Here is a 21,734-nt window from a genome sequence, read left to right as displayed (position 1 = left end):
TAGAAGGATCATTCTAATTCTATGGTCTATATTCATCACCCTGAATCTCACTGTGCTCTCTGCCAGGAAATACATTTCATTCAAATGTTTAGGTAACTTCATATACATTAGGTTTAGGTCATTCTACTTGTTGTTATTTCTATTGATTGCCATGCACATCCTCCCTAGCCATGTGAAACCAATAACCCGTATCTAATTGTATTAGCTCTAATCTTGGAACCTTGAAGCCTGAGATCTTTAAATATCAATTAATTACACCTTAGCTATCAGTAAGAAATATCAATAACACCATTTGTTTTCTTCAAATATTAGGAGAAGAACAGTGGGCTGGTACATCCTTATACATTACTTGTATAGTTGAGAAATTGTCCCCCTCAATTTATCATGTTTTCAGTAACCACCAACAAGTCCCTATCTGATTTAGGACTAGTTCGCTCTGGGCCAATTGGATGACAGATAAACAGCCATCATCATTAAAGGGTAAGTCGGCCTACACTGTGCTCTTACCAAAATATAAAAACATAAACACTAAGCTACAAACGTTTCCCTGAAAGAGACGGCGTGATGGCCAAGGAATTGGCACACTAGTGGTCATGGCCACATTTCTAAACCAGATTCCACCATCTCTCAGAGCCTGCAGCAAATGAAGGATCTAACTGATTAGGCTAACATACGTGAAGAAAACAAGCTATTCAATTGAGTTACATAAGTTATTGTGTGTTTTATTTGGCACTGTTCATTTATGTGAATAGCATTGCCCTCTAAACACGAAATTGGAATGTAGGTAATAATAAGATAATTGTAATGTTTCCCCTTCAAGTGGAGTGCTGACACCAGCAGACACCGTAGATAACGGAACGAGCCTACATAGAGACGGACCGAGAGGGTGCAATGATGAGCCAGAGTGGACCCACAGCTCTACTTTCTTTAGTCTACATTGAGCGCAGAATGGCGAAAGTCTACATTCTCTGAGGAAGAGGCGTAAATTGAAAGGTCCTCACAGATAAGACCGGAGAACGGCAGGAATATTACTGCAGTTCCCAAACACTACGGGAAAGCGCGGGAATATATTATTGGAGGGATTTGTACGGAACGAAACTCATCAAAGTCCACGTTTTTAATGAGGATTTGAGGACACAGCGCCTAATCCGACTTCAGAGACCAAATGTGAATCTAAATAACTTCTGTTAATGAAAGATTTGAACGAATATGATATGATCCATCCGACTTCGTTCGAGAAGGAATTTAGATTGCCCTTTTAAAATGATTAACTCTATTTGGAGACAAGCTGTGAGCACAGTCGTTTTGCCCAAAACATGGTGATAGCTCTTTTGCGTTCATTTAAAGTGAGTGTAAAAACGATGGTTATCAAGGATTGAAACGATCTGTAAGGGGCATCTCACAAGCCGAACACCCGAGTTATTTTGCTTTTGAAAGGACATTTTCAATGCATTTCTTCGCAATGCGTAACGTTACCCTTGCGTATTTTCCAAATCCTGCTTGAAAAGGTCCGTTCCATAGACCAGCCTACTCAACGGGATGAGAGGAGACTAACCTTCGTTGACAATTTTATACATCACAACTGAATGTTTTGGCTGGACGGCACGGTGACAAGAGGAGCTACATTAGACCCATCATAAAACAAATAAACATTTTCAACTTTTATTTTGATAACTTCGAAACTAGAGAGCGCACGTTTAGTCTGGAATACAAGAATAGATGCTTTTCAAAAGACTGAGGACGACATAAATCTTCCACCATGTTCAAAGGGGGTAAGTGTGCTTGAACTTTTTATCATCATCAATCCGACTGGCAGCAATGAATTATTATTGTGCCAACAACACCCTGTGCTTGTTCCGTAAATTCACCATGAATTTTCCTCCACTGAATAGTGCGCAAATGCTTAGTTGACTACCAGGTATTATCATGTCTGCTGCTATCGGTGAAGAGAAATACGTTATAATGATACACCAGCATGGTAGGCTAATGATTCTTGCAGGTATTGAGCGAGAACGTGACAATTTATTGCGACGATGACATGGTTTCCAGATTTGCATAACATTAAGCCCTGTGTGCGCCAGCCTGGCAGGAATGAAATATTCAGACATAGGCCTATCACGAATACTATACTTGATATTAACGGCTGATGCCGCACTGCAGTTTATGAGTTGTGCCCGGTCTCTGTCTCTTGGATAAGCATTATGTGCGTTCTGATTATTGCATTCTTGGCCATTGATCTAAGGCTGGCTAGGTGATATGGACAAGACAGGCACTGCAATACGGCTTCATGGAGGGTATTTTTTGGTGGTCAATAAGCAGAACAATATGTTCCTCTTACATTGACAGTTACTCCTGACTTTATATAGTGATTGAGGACTACATCAAATTCAAACATTGAGTTATGCTGACAATATCACGACCTGAACCACTCTGTCTATCTCCCTGTCATTCAACACACACACACACACACACACACACACACACACACACACACACACACACACACACACACACACACACACACACACACACACACACACACACACGCAAACTGAACTCTGTCTATCCCCCTGTCATTCAACACACACACACACACACACACACACACACAATTTCCATATTCCTATTGAATTTGTTGCAATGAGTAGCAATGGACAAAGCAATGTTAATGCCATAGTAATACCATTGTAATTGGTCTGTTAGTTTTGATGTAATCTTTCTGATGTTTTGCTCTCTTGATCATTTGACTCTTTTGATTGTTTCAATATGAAGATTATGCAATTGAAGAAAGATCATTTCTAAAATCTATCTTCATTATACTTCTGACAAAATGGTGCCCCTCATTTCACCCAGCATCAATAAAAGGCCACTGTTTGGCTTTCAACTATGTGTCACTGCCTATGCATTGTTCTCAACTCCTTTAATGCATGCAGCACTACTGTACCTCTCCCTGACAGTCATCATCAGATTGATTATTGATCCAGGTTTGGAGATGAGACGTCTCAATGATGAACTCACATAGCCAGTAACTAACTGGCTTCAAGTACCTTGACCATTATCATGAACTGAACAGACTCTTAGAATCAGATTAGCTAGGAACTCACTGTTGAGTGGAGATGGAGTACCCCATCCACACAAAACAGGAGGTTACAGCTGTAGGATCTTCATTTCAGTCAGTTTTCTACAGGAAAATAATCCTGCAGCAACAGGAAATGTGAATTATTATGTGGATTATTATTCATGGACATTTTTCGTAAGTGAAAATCAAGTCAAATTTCAAAGGGAAAATTACAAACTTCAGAAGCCTTTTTGAACCTCAAATACAACACCAGTTTTACATTTCCTGCATTGCAGGAAGGTTCTCTTGCTACAGGGTGATCAAATTAAGATCCTACATATGTAGTTTAACTCTGAGTAAGTTAGAACAGTGTTTTAGTGTATAATGTATGACTGAACACCAGGCCACTCTGCATACTGTTTGTCAGCTGCACATTTGCAATAAAATGTAATGACAATTTAAATAATTACTCTTGAATATGCTTTCTTGCTTTTGAAGTCATGTACACTACTATAGTTCTTCATTTGAGATATTGGGTTTGGGAGATGATGTGTCATGAAAGTTAATGGAAAAAATATAGATTTCACAGTATGCCCAAATCCCCCCAGTCAGAATAGACTGTGGATGAGGCATCAGCCAGCTTTTACAGGAACATTCAGCGGTTCCTTGGTGGGTTTGAGATATGTGCCTAGAACAACACATTGTGGGAAGCCTGGCTGATGCATCCGGCCTGACAGTTGGTGTGTGACACATTTCCCATTCAAAGTGAGTAACTGAGAGTGTGGAGTGACACGATGACAGCAGAAACACTCCTCAGGTTGACGAGAAGTCGTGACTAGCTGTGTGATTATTACCATGTGATTAGCCTCAGAATCCCTGGCTTCTGTTCCAAAAGTTGAGTTAACGAGACAAGATTAGGAAGGATGGCCTTATGAGACTGACTACCAAGTAATGGACTGGAGCTGAACAGGGCATCATGGTTATTGGCATTACACACTTTTTTTCAACCAATGGATGATTTGTATGTAGCTGCACTAGAGTAGTAAGCCTACCAACCTGTTCTGAGTTTGTTGATGTTGTATGGAATCCAAAATAAGTCTGGTCAATAAGCTGACATGATGTGGAAATGTTCTCTGTCTAGATATGCAGTACATTATCTATGTATGCAAAGTAATGTAGGGGTGCCATGCCAGTCCTATCTGTGTGTGAACAGCATGTGTGTCTGAGTCTGCTGTCCCTGTTTTTGGTTTCTGTCCCTATCACTAATCCCTGTGTGTGTGGCCCTCTTGCTCAGTGCTAGTGGTCTGTTACCCTTCCCTGCTTCCCTGGGTTGCAGTGTCGCAGCTGGTGGGTTCTGATTACTATGCAGGTTATACCATCTCGCACTGTCTGTCTCTATCTCTCTGTCTCTCTTTTTCTCTGTCTGTCTGTCTGTCTGTCTGTCTGTCTGTCTGTCTGTCTGTCTGTCTGTCTGTCTGTCTGTCTGTCTGTCTGTCTGTCTGTCTGTCTGTCTCTCTTTTTCTGTCTCTCTCTCTGTCTCTCTGTCTCTCTGTCTCTCTTTTTCTGTCTCTGTCTATTTTTCTGTCTCGCTGTCTCTCTTTTTCTGTCTCTCTCTCCCTCTCTCCCTCTCTCTCTCTCCCTCTCTCTCTCCATACCCAGTCATCCATGGAACAGACACTGGGGAGATGTGTCAGAGTAGTGCTGCGATAGATAGAGGGAGGTGTGATGTCGACTGTATATACCCTGCTATGATGTGCTTTAATTGCTGGTGCATGTCACTCAGGCTTATAGGGGGGCTGGATACAGGCTTTCCTTGGACATTTTGAGACTTTCCTGTATCTACGCATTCACAATCTCACCCACTCACCTACATCCACACACACACACACACACACACACACACACACACACACACACACACACACACACACACACACACACACACACACACACACACACACACACACACACACACACACACACACACACACACACACACACCCTTGTCCATTGACATTCTGTATTCCCTATACCCACAGGTTTCCCCAGTCATGTTAGTTTGTACTTTTCATTTGTGTTCATCCTCTGCATAAAGAAGACATTCCGATTCAGATTGACAAGGTTGTTACAAAATATCTCATTGGGAAATGTGTCTGCATCAACATAACGCACAGCTGAGACTCAGATACTGTAACGAATGTACTTTGAGAGTACAAAACATTGCAGATCTAGCCTAACTGTACTCTGTTTTTGAATGTATGCTAATTATTGGAAAATTGTGATCATTCTCCCTCTCAAATACAGCATCTAAGACAAACAAAAGCCCAACGCTTCCTTCATCATTCAGCTCCGTCACCACAGCATATACAGAGATAATTGTTTGAGCAATCAAATTTTGTAACATAGAGTAATCACTCTCTGTAAATCATCTCTAATTACGTGCCAGAGTAGTAGCACATTGCCTATTGAGTTGGCCCTGTTGTTTTCCAGTACATGCAGTGCATGGTGAAGGGGACAACAGAGAGGATTTACCAATAATGAGCCCAGTGGAACACAATGTAAAGGACTAAGAAAAACACCTGTGGCCCCAGTCAGTCAGCTCTCAGTCTCCAGCCCTGCCCTGCCTACTCCCAGGGTTCAGTGTGTGGGTGCTAGGGAACTCAGCTCAGCCTTACAGCTTCCACTCAGTCAGCTCTCAGAAACACTAGGGAGACAAGCTGATCAAATAACCAAGTATCAACCTCTCAGGCATCAAGAGGCCCTCCATGACTATCTGTCTGTCAGAGATGGTTTTTCACCCAGAGATGGTTTTTCACCCAGAGATGTGTCACCCAGAGATGTGTCCCTGTCTAGAGAGGTAATATCATCTCCTAGACGTCCCCAGTCTCCATTCTAGATACCTTCAGCAGAGGTCTAGACTCACAGTCAGGGGGAATTTATGTCTGTCATTGTCACTGAAGGACAAACAGCAGTCTGGCCAGAGCTGAAATCACATAGACAGTACCCCGAGGCAAAGCCTCCTCAGAACACTGATTTGATATCACCATGGATTTACACAGCACAGTGTCTGACTCTAAATACCCATCTGACACTTTATGTGTGGAGATCATTCAGACAGCCAGACCAAATGAGGGAACTTGTTCTGTGACTTATATTTAAAGAGGCCATTTGAATAGAACATAATATTCTCCTAACATGTTGTCATGATTGCATTACAATTTATTGTGATGCAAAGTATCCCTGTGATTGTGGGCTAGGTATCAGTAGGGCTGGGTAAAGAGGACTACAGAGGAGAATATAGAGTAGAGCAAAAACATAAAGACTGATCCCTTAAATCTTTCTAAGCTGCCTGAAAAATAGAAAGTGAATCCAGGGTGAGAACGTTGTTGCCAATTATAATTTGACGCTTGTTTAAAAATGTCTATTTTAAGACTCTCTTCATGTCTCTGTTGATGAGGTTGATTTTAAAAGGTTGATAAAATCCCAAAATCTAAATAACACACACAGACACACACATTCGCCCATGCACACTCATACACACATATCGATTCTCTAATCTCCTCTTTTCAGCATACCCTCCAATAAAATCAGGGTAGGGCGATCAATACCTTTCGAGCAGACGGATTTGTCTATTTGTAGCCTATCTGACCCTGTCCAAATGAGACTGCAGCTCAGGTATTTGACAGAGTATTACCTCTCATTGGAGAGCTGAGGCTCAATCAGTAGACTGCTCTCCTACACACCTCTGACTCTGGCAGTGCATGCCAAACACCTCATTTAGCAAAAGGAGATTCATCCAATCATAGGGCCGATACATGATGTTGTTACCATGGAAGCCTTTGGCACTATTCAGCAACATGACACTTAACAGAGGATGACAAATAATTGCAGAGAGAGTATGAGTTTGTTTGTGTGTGTGTGTGTGTGTGTGTGTGTGTGTGTGTGTGTGTGTGTGTGTGTGTGTGTGTGTGTGTGTGTGTGTGTGTGTGTGTGTGTGTGTGTGTGTGTGTGTGTGTGGTGTGTGTGTGTGTGTGTGTGTGTGTGTGTGTGTGTGTGTGACGATAGCAGCTCTGACTGGTATGCATGCCACTTATTTAATGAACTGTTGATACTCCGGAAGCCATTTTCGCGCTTCCCTGTCAACCATTTCACACCAGATTAGGGCAGAGGGCTCTGCGTGGCTTCCAAAAGGGGATGTTCTATTCCTACAGTATAAAGTCAAACACTCTCCTGGTAATGCAGTCTGAAGAGTTTTCTGGAATTATTTAATCCACAGTATTATTTTAACTGGGAGCAGAAGCGGAAAACAAATCTACAAAATTCTCCCCTATCTCAGTTTGCCCTTTAGATTCACCTGAGTCTTCAGTAAACATAATTTCCCTGCCTTTGTAATGGAAATGTGATGCAGGGCCAGGCATTAGCGGATGATAATGAGGTGAAAGAGACAAGCAACCTAAGCCCTGTTGGTTTTTGGAATATTCATAATTCATTTCTGATTAAGTGGCTAATTGGAGTTTAAAGGTCAATGTAAATGGGCATGCCATAGATGTTCTGAGACAGGGGAGAGGAGGGGAGGTAGATAGACGGGAGAGAAGGGAGGAGACTGCCCTGTAGGCAGTTGACAGTAATCCCAGGTGTTCTGCTGTTACTCTGACAGCTCTTCCCGTACTGAGCCCTATTCCCCAGGCGACATCACCTTTGTGTGCTGAGGACAGGGATTCAGGAACAGCAGCTCCCCTCCGGCCCGGGGCGTCTGTCTGCCCTTTTGGCATTGAGAGTTAGCACTTCCACAACAAGATGAAAAGGCTCATCACCAGGGAAAGGTGCGGAGGTGGGGGGTTGGATTCACCTTGTAGGGTTGGAAGCCTATAGTGACAAGATAGAGACATGCAGAATGCTTACATAATACAAACATATTACCAACCACACACATGCAGATATGCACACAAATACACTGACACACACGTCTCGTTCAGTATGTGACATTCACTGAGTACCGATTGTGACTCCTCGCATCGATTCATCTTGTTTATTATGCCCCTAGTTAATCTCCCACTCCGTCCATGTCACATTCAAACCTCATTTATCCCAAGATGGTTGACTTGAAAACAATGGGCTAATTCAGTCTCCAGTGGTAGTCTACCGTAATGCAATTTCACAAAGGCTCCAAAATGATAGTTTATATACTGGGATTCTGGCTAAATTAAAAACAGTCAGCAGGGAATTCAAACCATGAAAAACACAAACCGATCTTCTAAATGCAGAAACTACTCTCTCCTCTCGTCCTCTCCTTTCCTCCTCTCCTCTCCTAGCCTTCTCTCTGACTATGCCCACCTCCTACTCTCTAACTCAAATAGCTCTCTTCTCCCCCGTACTTCCCTTCCCTTAATAAGGCAGGATGCTGTGACTGGCCCGTCTGAGTGGCTGTAAAGTGAGGTGTGAATATGTTAGGAGAAGTGTTATATGTGTTCTTACCTCTGTGGGGGCCCCGGCTGTGGCTGTGAGGGGCCGGTGGGTGTTCAGCTTAACGAAAGGCCCCAGCCTGTGCAGACTAACAGTGCTGCTGTAATGTATTCACGGAGTGGCTTATCATACTGCTGTTATACAGCACTCTCTCTCTCTCTCTCTCCACACACACTCCCACTCAAGCTTCCAACTAGGAGAATGGGCACCAAAATTACTAGAGATTATTAGTTGTGAGATATCAATCTGAATCCTGTTTGGGCTCTTGTGCGGTTCTATGACTAAAACGTAATGAGTTGTCGGGTTTGTTTAAAGAGAGTGTGGTTTGATCTCAGGTACAGAATAGAATGAATGTTCTTGGACTGCAGCAGGAAGTGTTTTCTTCAAGTGGTTAATGTTTGGAATGAGGAATGATGAGATACAGGCTCCAGACTGTCTTGCATAATGGCTTGAGGAGGACAAGCGGATTGTTTGTAGTTGTACATCAGAGCATTAACTAGGGAGAGGAATCAGTCGTATGTTAAGGACAGTGCATTGTGGCTGATGGAATAGTAGTCATTACAGAATATGGGCCAAAGTCTGTTCTCTGTAATCCCAAATCTGTTCTGTATTTAAATCCCCCCAATTGTTTTAAAGCAGGTTTTAGATTCAGTAATTTAGCACAATGTCTTTGTTGACCTTAACAAAGATCAGACTATGGAGACAGAACGACATGGAATTACCTATCTTAATTGACCTCTACACATATTTTCACATCCGGTATCATACAGAATGTGGGTTGCTAGCTTCGAGCACATCTCAATGTGCTTTTAAGTAATCCAACATTGGAGGTAAATCTATTTCTGCCACAGAGACTCTCTGCATGTGTGAATACTCTGAATGAGAATTAGGTCCTTGACATTTGCCCATGTTTTCCTCTTCCAACAAGCCTTCCTCTTCAGTGCTGGCAGGCACTAACATTAGTCCAATAGGCGTCTGTTTGAGAGTGGTTGATTAAGACCTTGGCATCACCAACACTGGGCAGCACACACACACAATGGAGGTGCCAGGTGCTGTTTTGTGCGGCTGAAGATAAGGGTGTGAATTAGGCCTGTACTTGGTGAAGAACACAGGAACCATGGCTGGGATAGGCTGGGATGTGGCTGAGATAGCCTACCTGGGATGTGGCTGAGATGGCCTACCTGGGATGTGGCTGAGCGGGATGTGGCTGGGATAGGCTGAGATGGGATAGGCTGGGATGTGGCTGAGATGGGCTAGGCTGAGATGGCCTACCTGGGATGTGGCTGAGATGGCCTACCTGGGATTTGGCTGAGATGGCCTACCTGGGATTTGGCTGAGATGGCCTACCTGGGATTTGGCTGAGATGGCCTACCTGGGATGTGGCTGAGATGGTCTACCTGGGATGTGGCTGAGCGGGCTGTGGCTGGGATAGGCTGGGATGTGGCTGAGATGGGCTAGGCTGGGATATGGCTGAGACGGCCTACCTGAGATGTGGCTGAATGGGATGTGGCTGGGATTGAGCTGAGTGGGATGTGGCTGAGATGGCCTACCTGGGATTTGGCTGAGATGGCCTACCTGGGATTTGGCTGAGATGGCCTACCTGGGATTTGGCTAAGATGGCCTACCTGGGATTTGGCTAAAATGGCCTACCTGGGATTTGGCTAAAATGGCCTACCTGGGATGTGGCTGAGATGGCCTACCTGGGATTTGGCTGAGATGGCCTACCTGGGATTTGGCTAAGATGGCCTACCTGGGATTTGGCTGAGATGGCCTACCTGGGATTTGGCTGAGATGGCCTACCTGGGATTTGGCTGAGATGGCCTACCTGGGATTTGGCTGAGCGGGATGTGGCTGGGATAGGCTGAGATGGGATAGGCTGGGATGGGCTACCTGGGATGTGGCTGAGATGGCCTACCTGGGATGTGGCTGAGATAGCCTACCTGGGATGTGGCTGAGATAGCCTACCTGGGATTTGGCTGAGATGGCCTACCTGGGATTTGGCTGAGATGGCCTACCTGGGATGTGGCTGAGATAGCCTACCTGGGATTTGGCTGAGATGGCCTACCTGGGATGTGGCTGAGATAGCCTACCTGGGATTTGGCTGAGATGGCCTACCTGGGATTTGGCTGAGATGGCCTACCTGGGATGTGGCTGAGATAGCCTACCTGGGATGTGGCTGAGATGGCCTACCTGGGATGTGGCTGAGATAGCCTACCTGGGATGTGGCTGAGATGGCCTACCTGGGATGTGACTGAGATAGCCTACCTGGGATTTGGCTGAGATGGCCTACCTGGGATGTGGCTGAGATGGCCTACCTGGGATGTGGCTGAGCGGGCTGTGGCTGGGATGTGGCTGAGATGGGCTAGGCTGGGATGGGCTATCTGGGATATGGCTGAGATGGCCTACCTGAGATGTGGCTGAACGGGATGTGGCTGGGATTGAGCTGAGTGGGATGGGGCAGAGTGGGATGTGGCTGGGATGGGGCAGAGTGGGATGTGGCTGGGATGGGGCAGAGTGGGATGTAGCTGGGATGGGGCTGAGTGGGATGTGGCTGGGATGGGGCAGATTTGGATGTGGCTGGGATGGGGCTGAGCGGGATGTGGCTGGGATGTGGCTGGGATGGGGCTGAGCGGGATGTGGCTGGGATGTGGCTGGGATGGGGCTGAGCGGGATGTGGCTGAGATGTGGCAGAGTGGGACGTGGCTGGGATGGGGCTGAGCAGGATGGGGCTAAGTGGGATGTGGCTGGGATGTGGCATAGTGGGACGTGGCTGGGATGTGGCTGGGATGTGGCATAGTGGGACGTGGCTGGTATGTGGCTGGGATGTGGCTGGGATGGGGCTGAGCGGGATGTGGCTGGGATGGGGCTGAGCGGGATGTGGCTGGGATGTGGCAGAGTGGGACGTGGCTGGAATGGGGCTGAGTGGGATGGGGCTGAGTGGGATTTGGCTGGGATTGAGCTGAGTGGGATGTGGCTGGGATGTGGCATAGTGGGATGTGGCTGGGATGTGGCTGGGATGTGGCAGAGTGGGATGTGGCTGGGATGGGGCTGAGTGGGATGGGGCAGATAAAACTGTCTTGTAAAGACACAGCTACCTTCCTGTGTAGATAAAACTGTCTTGTAAAGACACAGCTACCTTCCTGTGCAGATAAAACTGTCTTGTAAAGACACAGCTACCTTCCTGTGCAGATAAAACTGTCTTGTAAAGATAAGATAACCATTTCCTCCCAGCTATGTCGTCAATAGGGGTTATGTTAGATACAAGGCCATCACTAGGGAACACACACTGAGTGTACAAAACATTAGGAACAGCCTCCTAATATTGAATTGCACCCCCTTTTGCCCTCAGAATAGTCTCAATTCGTCGGGGCATGGATTCTACAAGGTGTCGAAAGCGTTCCACAGGGATGCTGGCCCATGTTGACTCCAATGCTTCCCACAGTTGTGGTAAGTGGCTGGGTGTCCTTTGGGTGGTGGACCATTCTTGCCACATGGGAAACTGTTGAGTGTGAAAATCCCAGCAGCGTTGCAGTTCTTGACACAAACTGGTGCCTGGCAAACCATACCCTGTTCAAAGGCACTTTAATCTTTTGTGTTGCCCATTCACCCTCTGAATGGCACACATACACAATCCATGTCTTAATTATCTCAAGGTTTAAAAATCCTTCTTTAACCTGTCTCCTCCCCTTCATCTACACTGATTGAAGTGGATTTAACAAGTGACATCAATAAGGGATCATAGCTTTCACCTGGATTCATCTGATTAGTCTATGTCATACACTCAGTGTATGTGCTGAATGGACAGACAGCACAGCATTGTGGTCTTAGAGGAGAGGCAGCAAGGCAAAGGCAAAACTGAAAGGGAAAGGCCATAAAATACCAGTTATGAATTTTTCTCTGGGTATCTAGAGCGTAGCAGGGTTTTAGTTGTCGTTTTAATGGGGGGGAATAGAGAGCGGCCCTGAGCTGTTTTTATCCCTTCTGCCCATCTACAGCGCCAGCATGCTGGCAACAGGGGCCTTGAAAATGAGGGCTGCATCCCGACTTGCCTGCAATCAAAAACGGGAAAGAGAAGTGAGAAAAAACAAATGTCAGGCTAATAGATAGTCAGTAGAATACAGTCTCTGTCTCCTATCTGCTGCTCCCAGTCAAGGCCCCAATCACACAGCCCTCTGTTCCCCCGGGGAGAGAAGAGGAGAGAGGGGGAAAACAGAGGGTGCATCCCAAATGGCACCCTATTCCCTATATAGTGCACTACTTTTGACCAGGTCCCATAGGTCAAAGGTAGTGCACTGTATATGGAGTAGGGTGCCATTTGGGACGCAGCCAGAGACGTCAACAGTCTGACAGAACACACTGCTGCTACACAGCTCTGCCCCAACACCCCCAATATAGGATCACAATCACTGTAGAGCCACGGCTGACCGCTTTAACAGCTTTAACTCGGACTAAAATACAAGTCTGTTAGTTACAACTCTCAGCATTGAAGTTAGCAAGTCTCTTAGTTAACTCCCACCATGGCAGTTAGTCACAGCCAGAGATCCTTCTCTTTAGAAACCAGGCTAATATGTCCTGAGCCGTGATTCACAGGCCTGACATTACAGCGCGGTTTGTAACCATATCTAGAGGGCAAATACGGCAGATGTCATCCTCTGTATGTACGCAGAAACAATAAACAAAACATGTCGACAGAATGGACTTGTTATATTGCTGAGCCGAGTGGGGGTTACATAAGATTTATGAAGTGTCAGCGCCGTAACGATTCTATATAGCTGGGGGATTGATAGCAGTTTGGTGCTCAAGCACTTATGGCTGAGATGTTAGTTCAGCAGATTTGTCCCTGTCTTCACTAGCACAGCCTTGTCAATTATTTAAAAGAGCAAAACAACAGCCCAGAGAAAGACAGCAGCACTTGGTGTTGGAGCAGCATCTCAGTAACACATCTAGATTCCCAGGGGAGCGCTCATACGTTAAGGCCTTAATACGAGCCTTTGTTTCATCCCTGAGTGTCTGTGCTGATTCATACCACCCTGTGTGTTGTGCTGATTCATACCACCCTGTGTGTTGTGCTGGTTCATACCACCCTGTGTGTTGTGCTGATTCATACCACCCTGTGTGTTGTGCTGATTCATACCACCCTGTGTGTTGTGCTGATTCATACCACCCTGTGTGTTGTGCTCATTCATACCACCCTGTGTGTTGTGCTCATTCATACCACCCTGTGTGTTGTGCTGGTTCATACCACCCTGTGTGTTGTGCTGATTCATACCACCCTGTGTGTTGTGCTGGTTCATACCACCCTGTGTGTTGTGCTGATTCATACCACCCTGTGTGTTGTGCTGGTTCATACCACCCTGTGTGTTGTGCTGATTCATACCACCCTGTGTGTTGTGCTGATTCATACCACCCTGTGTGTTGTGCTAGTTCATACCACCCTGTGTGTTGTGCTGGTTCATACCACCCTGTGTGTTGTGCTGATTCATACCACCCTGTGTGTTGTGCTGGTTCATACCACCCTGTGTGTTGTGCTGGTTCATACCACCCTGTGTGTTGTGCTGATTCATACCACCCTGAGTGTCTGTGCTGATTCATACCACCCTGTGTGTTGTGCTGATTCATACCACCCTGTGTGTTGTGCTAGTTCATACCACCCTGTGTGTTGTGCTGATTCATACCACCCTGTGTTGTGCTGATTCATACCACCCTGTGTGTTGTGCTGATTCATACCACCCTGTGTGTTGTGCTGATTCATACCACCCTGTGTGTTGTGCTCATTCATACCACCCTGTGTGTTGTGCTGATTCATACCACCCTGTGTGTTGTGCTCGTTCATACCACCCTGTGTGTTGTGCTGATTCATACCACCCTGTGTGTTGTGCTGATTCATACTACCCTGTGTATTGTGCTGATTCATACCACCCTGTGTTGTGCTGATTCATACCACCCTGTGTGTTGTGCTGATTCATACCACCCTGTGTGTTGTGCTGGTTCATACCACCCTGTGTGTTGTGCTGGTTCATACCACCCTGTGTGTTGTGCTGGTTCATACCACCCTGTGTGTTGTGCTGATTCATACCACCCTGTGTGTTGTGCTGATTCATACCACCCTGTGTGTTGTGCTGATTCATACCACCCTGTGTGTTGTGCTGATTCATACCACCCTGTGTGTTGTGCTGATTCATACCACCCTGTGTGTTGTGCTCGTTCATACCACCCTGTGTGTTGTGCTGGTTCATACCACCCTGTGTGTTGTGCTAGTTCATACCACCCTGTGTGTTGTGCTGATTCATACCACCCTGTGTGTTGTGCTGATTCATACCACCCTGTGTGTTGTGCTGATTCATACCACCCTGTGTGTTGTGCTGATTCATACCACCCTGTGTGTTGTGCTGATTCATACCACCCTGTGTGTTGTGCTCGTTCATACCACCCTGTGTGTTGTGCTGGTTCATACCACCCTGTGTGTTGTGCTAGTTCATACCACCCTGTGTGTTGTGCTGATTCATACCACCCTGTGTGTTGTGCTGATTCATACCACCCTGTGTGTTGTGCTGATTCATACCACCCTGTGTGTTGTGCTGATTCATACCACCCTGTGTGTTGTGCTGATTCATACCACCCTGTGTGTTGTGCTGATTCATACCCCCCTGTGTGTTGTGCTGATTCATTCCACCCTGTGTGTTGTGCTCATTCATACCACCCTGTGTGTTGTGTTGATTCATACCACCCTGTGTGTTGTGCTGATTCATACCACCCTGTGTGTTGTGCTCATTCATACCACCCTGTGTGTTGTGCTCATTCATACCACCCTGTGTGTTGTGCTCATTCATACCACCCTGTGTGTTGTGCTCATTCATACCACCCTGTGTTTTGTGCTCATTCATACCACCCTGTGTTTTGTGCTGATTCATACCACCCTGTGTGTTGTGCTGATTCATACCACCCTGTGTGTTGTGCTGATTCATACCACCCTGTGTGTTGTGCTCGTTCATACCACCCTGTGTGTTGTGCTGATTCATACCACCCTGTGTGTTGTGCTGATTCATACCACCCTGTGTGTTGTGCTGATTCATACCACCCTGTGTGTTGTGCTGATTCATACCACCCTGTGTGTTGTGCTGATTCATACCACCCTGTGTGTTGTGCTGGTTCATACCACCCTGTGTGTTGTGCTGGTTCATACCACCCTGTGTGTTGTGCTAGTTCATACCACCCTGTGTGTTGTGCTGATTCATACCACCCTGTGTGTTGTGCTGATTCATACCACCCTGTGTGTTGTGCTGATTCATACCACCCTGTGTGTTGTGCTGATTCATACCACCCTGTGTGTTGTGCTGATTCATACCACCCTGTGTGTTGTGCTGATTCATACCACCCTGTGTGTTGTGCTGATTCATACCACCCTGTGTGTTGTGCTGATTCATACCACCCTGTGTGTTGTGCTGATTCATACCACCCTGTGTGTTGTGCTGATTCATACCACCCTGTGTGTTGTGCTGATTCATACCACCCTGTGTGTTGTGCTAGTTCATACCACCCTGTGTGTTGTGTTAGTTCATACCACCCTGTGTGTTGTGCTGGTTCATACCACCCTGTGTGTTGTGCTGGTTCATACCACCCTGTGTGTTGTGCTAGTTCATACCACCCTGTGTGTTGTGCTAGTTCATACCACCCTGTGTGTTGTGCTAGTTCATACCACCCTGTGTGTTGTGTTAGTTCATACCACCCTGTGTGTTGTGCTAGTTCATACCACCCTGTGTGTTGTGCTAGTTCATACCACCCTGTGTGTTATGCTAGTTCATACCACCCTGTGTGTTGTGCTAGTTCATACCACCCTGTGTGTTGTGCTAGTTCATACCACCCTGTGTGTTGTGCTAGTTCATACCACCCTGTGTGTTGTGCTAGTTCATACCACCCTGTGTGTTGTGCTAGTTCATACCACCCTGTGTGTTATGCTAGTTCATACCACCCTGTGTGTTGTGTTAGTTCCCTCCAGCTCACAGAGGAGAGGAGAGAGGGAGGAACAAAGAATAGCACACCGAGGATGGTAGCAAAAAGGATTTCTATAATTTTTCGTTGCGTACATTCTATATTGTCAGTGTAGAGGAAAAGAGGACAATGCGGGTTTGGAGTGGAGAGGACAGACCGGAGAAAGAGAGAGCTGAGAGAGAGAGGGAGAGAGCAAGATCGAGAAATGGCAAAAGAGAGAGACACAGAGAGAGAAAGAGAGAGGGAGAGATAGAGGGAGAGATAGAGGGAGAGATAGAGGGAGAGAGTGCTGTGAGGACAGGCATTAGGCTCTGTCAGAGCTCTAATGGAAGAAGCAGGTTCTCTGTGTCATGCCTGCTACTAAGGTCTGATGGATCGGGAGGTTAACCGTCGCTGTGAGTTAGCTACACATGGAGCCTCCAGAGTCATGTTCCCAGCCAATCACACCAGCCACAATCACAGGATCAGTGGGACCTGTCCAATCACAGGAGCCAAAGGCTATATATACGCATATGTCCCAAATGGTACCGTATTCACTATGTAGTGAATCACACTATGTAATGAATCACACTATGTAGTGAATCATATGGAGTGAACCATATGTAGTGAATCACACTATGTAGTGAATCATATGTAGTGAGTCACACTATGTAGTGAATCATATGTAGTGAACCATGTGTAGTGAATCACACTATGTAGTGAATCTTATGTAGTGAATCACACTATGTAGTGAATTACAATATGTAGTGAATAGGGAGCCATTTGGGACGCAGCCTCTGACTCTTCCCTGAGACCACCTTCTTAACTGGGGTTTGACTGTACTAAACCCAGCTACCTGTCACCGTGGGAACGGGCTGAGGCCTGATGTATGACCATTTGAAGATGAAAAGGTGTGTTTGTATCCTCACATGTTTGTATCCTCAGTGTGAACAAGCTCCCTGGAGAATATACAGTACAAATACTGTATATGTTCTACTTTAGAGATGAAAGTTTAGTTTCATTATGTCTCCCAATAGCATCACATTTGAAACTAAATGTCCATGTATGACACCTCAATCTCCTGCAGAGAAGGGTGTTTGTGGTGTGAAGGAGCTGTAGCACAGTGGTCAAGGGGAAGTTAATAGATTCAGTGACATTGTCAGGGACAGTTTTGAACAAAGCAAGTACAAAGTGAGTGACTAAGAGAGCGAGAGAGAGAGAGAGAGAAAGGGAGAGCGAGAGGGAGAGAGAGGAGTGGGCTGTAATGATGGTAGTGTTCACTGGGTGATTAAGAGGGGGAATAATGAGGAGAGAGAGTGAGAGACAGCGGCTAGATTATTAGTGGCTTAGTGCGCTGGGGGTTGTCTGATTGATAAGACACACAGGAAGGGCTGTGACCCCTGGGATTGCTGGTGTACACTATATGTCACAGATATGAAACTAGCCTCCCTTCTGGAAAGAGCTCCATCACACAGACACACAAAATGCACTTAGGCGTGAACACACACACAGACACACACTTAAAACACATGCACATAAAATGCGCACACACAGAAACACACACACAGAGCAAACAGTCATGCATACTCACACACACCAAGGTCTGTCATGCATGACAGGGAAGTAGAGGGGTTAACTCTGTGTGGCGCTAGGGGACAGATTGAGAGAGGGATGAATGTTTCATAGTTAGAAATGAATAAGAGCAGATGAGAACTTGGCTGCAGGAAAGACAAGCACAAGGTGTATGCTTTCTTTCTCCCTTCACATTCCAGGCCAAGGTTATATCTCATATACCTTCATTATTTACGTTTCTATTGTCTTGCTCACTGCCTGAGGGTTCTCTGTAAGATAGTCTGTGAACAGATAATAAAGATTCATCCAGTGAAAGAAAAATAAGCCTTGTTTTTTCATGTCACAAGTAAAGCCTGCTAGAGTCTGTAACTGTACATACAGTGCATTCAGAAAGTATTCAGACCCGTTGACTCCCTAGTGGCGCAGCAGTCTAAGGCACTGCATCTCAGTGCAAGAGGTGTCACTACAGTCCCTGGTTCGAATCCAGGCCGTATCACATCCGGCCGTGATTGGGAGTATCTATTGGGAAGCGCACAATTGGCCCAGCGTCGTCCGGGTTTGGCCGGGGTAGGCCGTCATTGTAAATAAGAATTTGTTCTTAATTGACTTGCCTAGTTAAATAAAGGTGAAATAAAAATTTACAAAATTCCACATTCTGTTACGTTACAGCCTTATTCTAAAATTGATTATATAAAAATGTTCCCTAATCAATCTACACACAATTCCCCATAATGACAAAGCGAAAACAGGTTTTTATTTTTTTTAAACAGAAATACCTTATTTACATAAATATTCAGACCCTTTGGTACGAGACTCGAATTTGAGCTCAGGTGCATCCTGTTTCCATTGATCATCCAATTCAATTGATTGGACATGATTTGGAAAGGTATAAGGTTTATATAAGGTCCCACAGTTGACAGTGCAGGTCAGAGCAAAACTCTTCCTAGAGCTGGCCGCTCGGCCAAACTGAGCAATCGGGGGAAAAGGGCCTTGTTCAGGGAGGTTACCAAGAACCCAATGGTCACACTGACGGAGCTCTAGAGTTCATCTGTGGAGATGGGAGAACCTTCCAGAAGGACAACCATCTCTGCAGCACTCTACCAATCAGGCATTTATGGTAGAGTGGTCAGACGGAAGCCACTCCTCAGTAAAAGACACATGACAGCCCGCTTGGAGTTTGCCAAAAGGCACCTAAAGACTGTCAGACCAAGATTCACACAGCCAAGACATCGCAGGAGTGGCTTCGGGACAAGTCTCTGAATGTCCTTGAGTGGCCCAGATAGAGCGCGGACTTGAACCCAATCGAACATCTCTCGTGAGACCTGAAAATAGCTCCCCATCCAACCTGACAGAGCTTGAGAGGATCTGCAGACAAGAATGTGAGAAACTCCACAAATACACGTGTGCCAAGCTTGTAGCAACATACCCAAGAAGACTTGAGGCTGTAATCACTGCCAAAGGTGCTTCAACAAAGTACTGAGTAAAGGGTCTGAATACTTAAGTAAATGTGTAAAATGTAAACTCTTTTTTCTTTGTCATTATAGGGTATTGTGTGTAGATTGATGAGGGGGGAAATGATGTAATACATTTTAGAATAAGGCTGTAACGTAACAAAATGTGTAAAAAGTCAAGGGGTCTGAATACTTTCTGAATGTACTGAATCTAGTGGGCTATTCTTATTGGTGAATTTAAAAAGCACTTGACTGCTGCTCGTGAAACAACAACATTTATAACATACAGTATGTTATGTATGAAGACATCAAGTTGAACTAGCCCAGTATGATCGCTCACTTTAGTCAATATTTAAAGCCTGTAGATCGATACAGCTTAGCAGCTGGTCATATAGCAAAGATGACACGCAGTCCATCACCTTCAGCTCCAATCAATGCAAAGCATTGTTGGTGAACGTCACCTACCATTCATCAGTGAAGCACTCTAGTTAGACAGATAGGACCATTATCTCATTGTGTGTGTGTGTGTGTGTGAGTGTGAGAGAGAGAGAGAAACGTCGATGGACCCCCTTGGGGACAGATCAGTGTTTCCCCTATATTAATTTAGGGTTGCTGCTGCTAAATCGTTGCCACCACTCCAAAAGATATGATAAAAATATACAATCCCAGTCAAATGTTTGGACACACCTACTCATTCAAAGGTCTTTCTTTATTTTTACTATTTTCTACATTGTAGAATAATAGTGAAGACATCAAAACTATGAAATAACACATATGGAATTATGTAGTAACCAAAAAAGTGTTAAACAAATCAAAATATATTTGAGATTTTAGATTCTTTAAAGTAGCCAACCTTTGCCTTGACAGCTTTGCACACTCTTGGCATTCTCTCTTCAACCCCGACACCCAGCTAACAGGTGGAAACTCTCAGGGAGAACCAAACCAAACGCTTCAACCCTCTCCAGCTCACACACTTCCTGGATCACGCTTCACATCTATACTGAACAAAAATATAAATGCAACATGCAACAATTTCAAAGATTTGACTGAGTTACAGTTAATAAGGAAATCAGTATACTGAAATAAAGTCATTAGGCCCTAATCTATGGATTTCACATGACGGGCAGATTCTGGAGATGTGTGAAGGGAAAAAAATACTTTACTGATAGGAAGAAAGTTAAGGGCAGATTTTCCAGTGTATCGACACAAAGTGTTACCAATATTTAGTTAAGGAATTGTGTTATGTTCAAACGAAAGGCCCTATTAGATTGCCATGGGTTAAACAGAAAACAATTTAGCCCGTTGGAAATCAGACTGAGCAAAGATAGAGCAGACAGAATGATGAGTGTCATAGATTTGAAGTGTCAATATCCCTCCAGACTCTCATGTACATCACAGCAATACCAATGAAGCTCTACTGGTGCCGGCCCGGAAAAAGACAGTATCTGATGTTCTAAAATGTGACAAAACATTGTCTTGACAGGGCTGTGGTAGGAAAAAAAGAAATCCTTACTTAGCCTAATGTGAAATTATATTCAACAAATTATCTTTAATTAGGAATTATACAGATTTCTTTTGGAGTCTAAAGACGGTTTGCATATTTTTGCATACCTATGTGGAGATAATCAGAATCATTTGCCGTGGCTGAGTGCACAAATTAGACTCACATTTAGACAAGCATCAAATGTGTTCTCATCTGGGTTCTCTGCATTGGTCCTTCTCCAAAACCAGCCCCTCTACGGTCTGCACACCTTCTGTTTGAAAAGAGGCATGCTGTATGCATTCCAGCTTTCTCACCAGCACCTTGGCGCTAATGCTGTGTGTGTGTGCGTGCGTGCCTGCCTGCCTACCTACCTATCTGCCTGCCTGTCTGCGTGTGTATGTATGTTAAACGGGGAAAGGGCTTCCCTGGAGAGTGTGTCTGGACAGAAAGGTTACGACCCTGTAGCGTTGCCCCCGGTGACCTGTTGGCTCAGCATGTTCAGCCCCTGCAGCTTTGTAAACAGACAAAGGCCAAGTTCAACCACAACCCCTACAACAAACAAGAGACACTTGAAAGGAGAGAGGAGAATAAACAACGGGCTAACTACTGTGTATTCCCCTAGTGGGATCCCTCCAAGGTTTCTGTTGAGACTATACAGCATACAGATCACTGTATGCTGTAAACAAGACATTCCTAATGCCACAGACAGTGGTGCAGTCAGACAGATGGATATGCACAG

At 45.3% G+C, this 21,734-nt stretch overlaps 1 protein-coding gene across 1 annotated transcript in view; it reads left to right on the top strand.

Annotated features, from left to right (window-relative positions):
• The first annotated feature begins 864 nt into the window (after positions 1–864).
• Positions 865–21,734, top strand: part of LOC115163450 (reticulon-4 receptor-like 1) — a 202,100-nt gene continuing 181,230 nt past the window's right edge. The window contains exon 1 of the mRNA XM_029715322.1: positions 865–1,772. Coding sequence (XP_029571182.1) covers positions 1,760–1,772 — 13 coding nt within the window. The 5' untranslated portion in view covers positions 865–1,759. The remainder of the gene's footprint in view (positions 1,773–21,734) is intronic.

The sequence above is a fragment of the Salmo trutta genome, chromosome 26 (genome assembly GCF_901001165.1).
Source record: "Salmo trutta chromosome 26, fSalTru1.1, whole genome shotgun sequence".
NCBI lineage: Eukaryota > Metazoa > Chordata > Actinopteri > Salmoniformes > Salmonidae > Salmo > Salmo trutta.
Note: the sequence above shows the minus strand (reverse complement) of the source record. Positions and strands in the feature narration are given on the sequence as shown.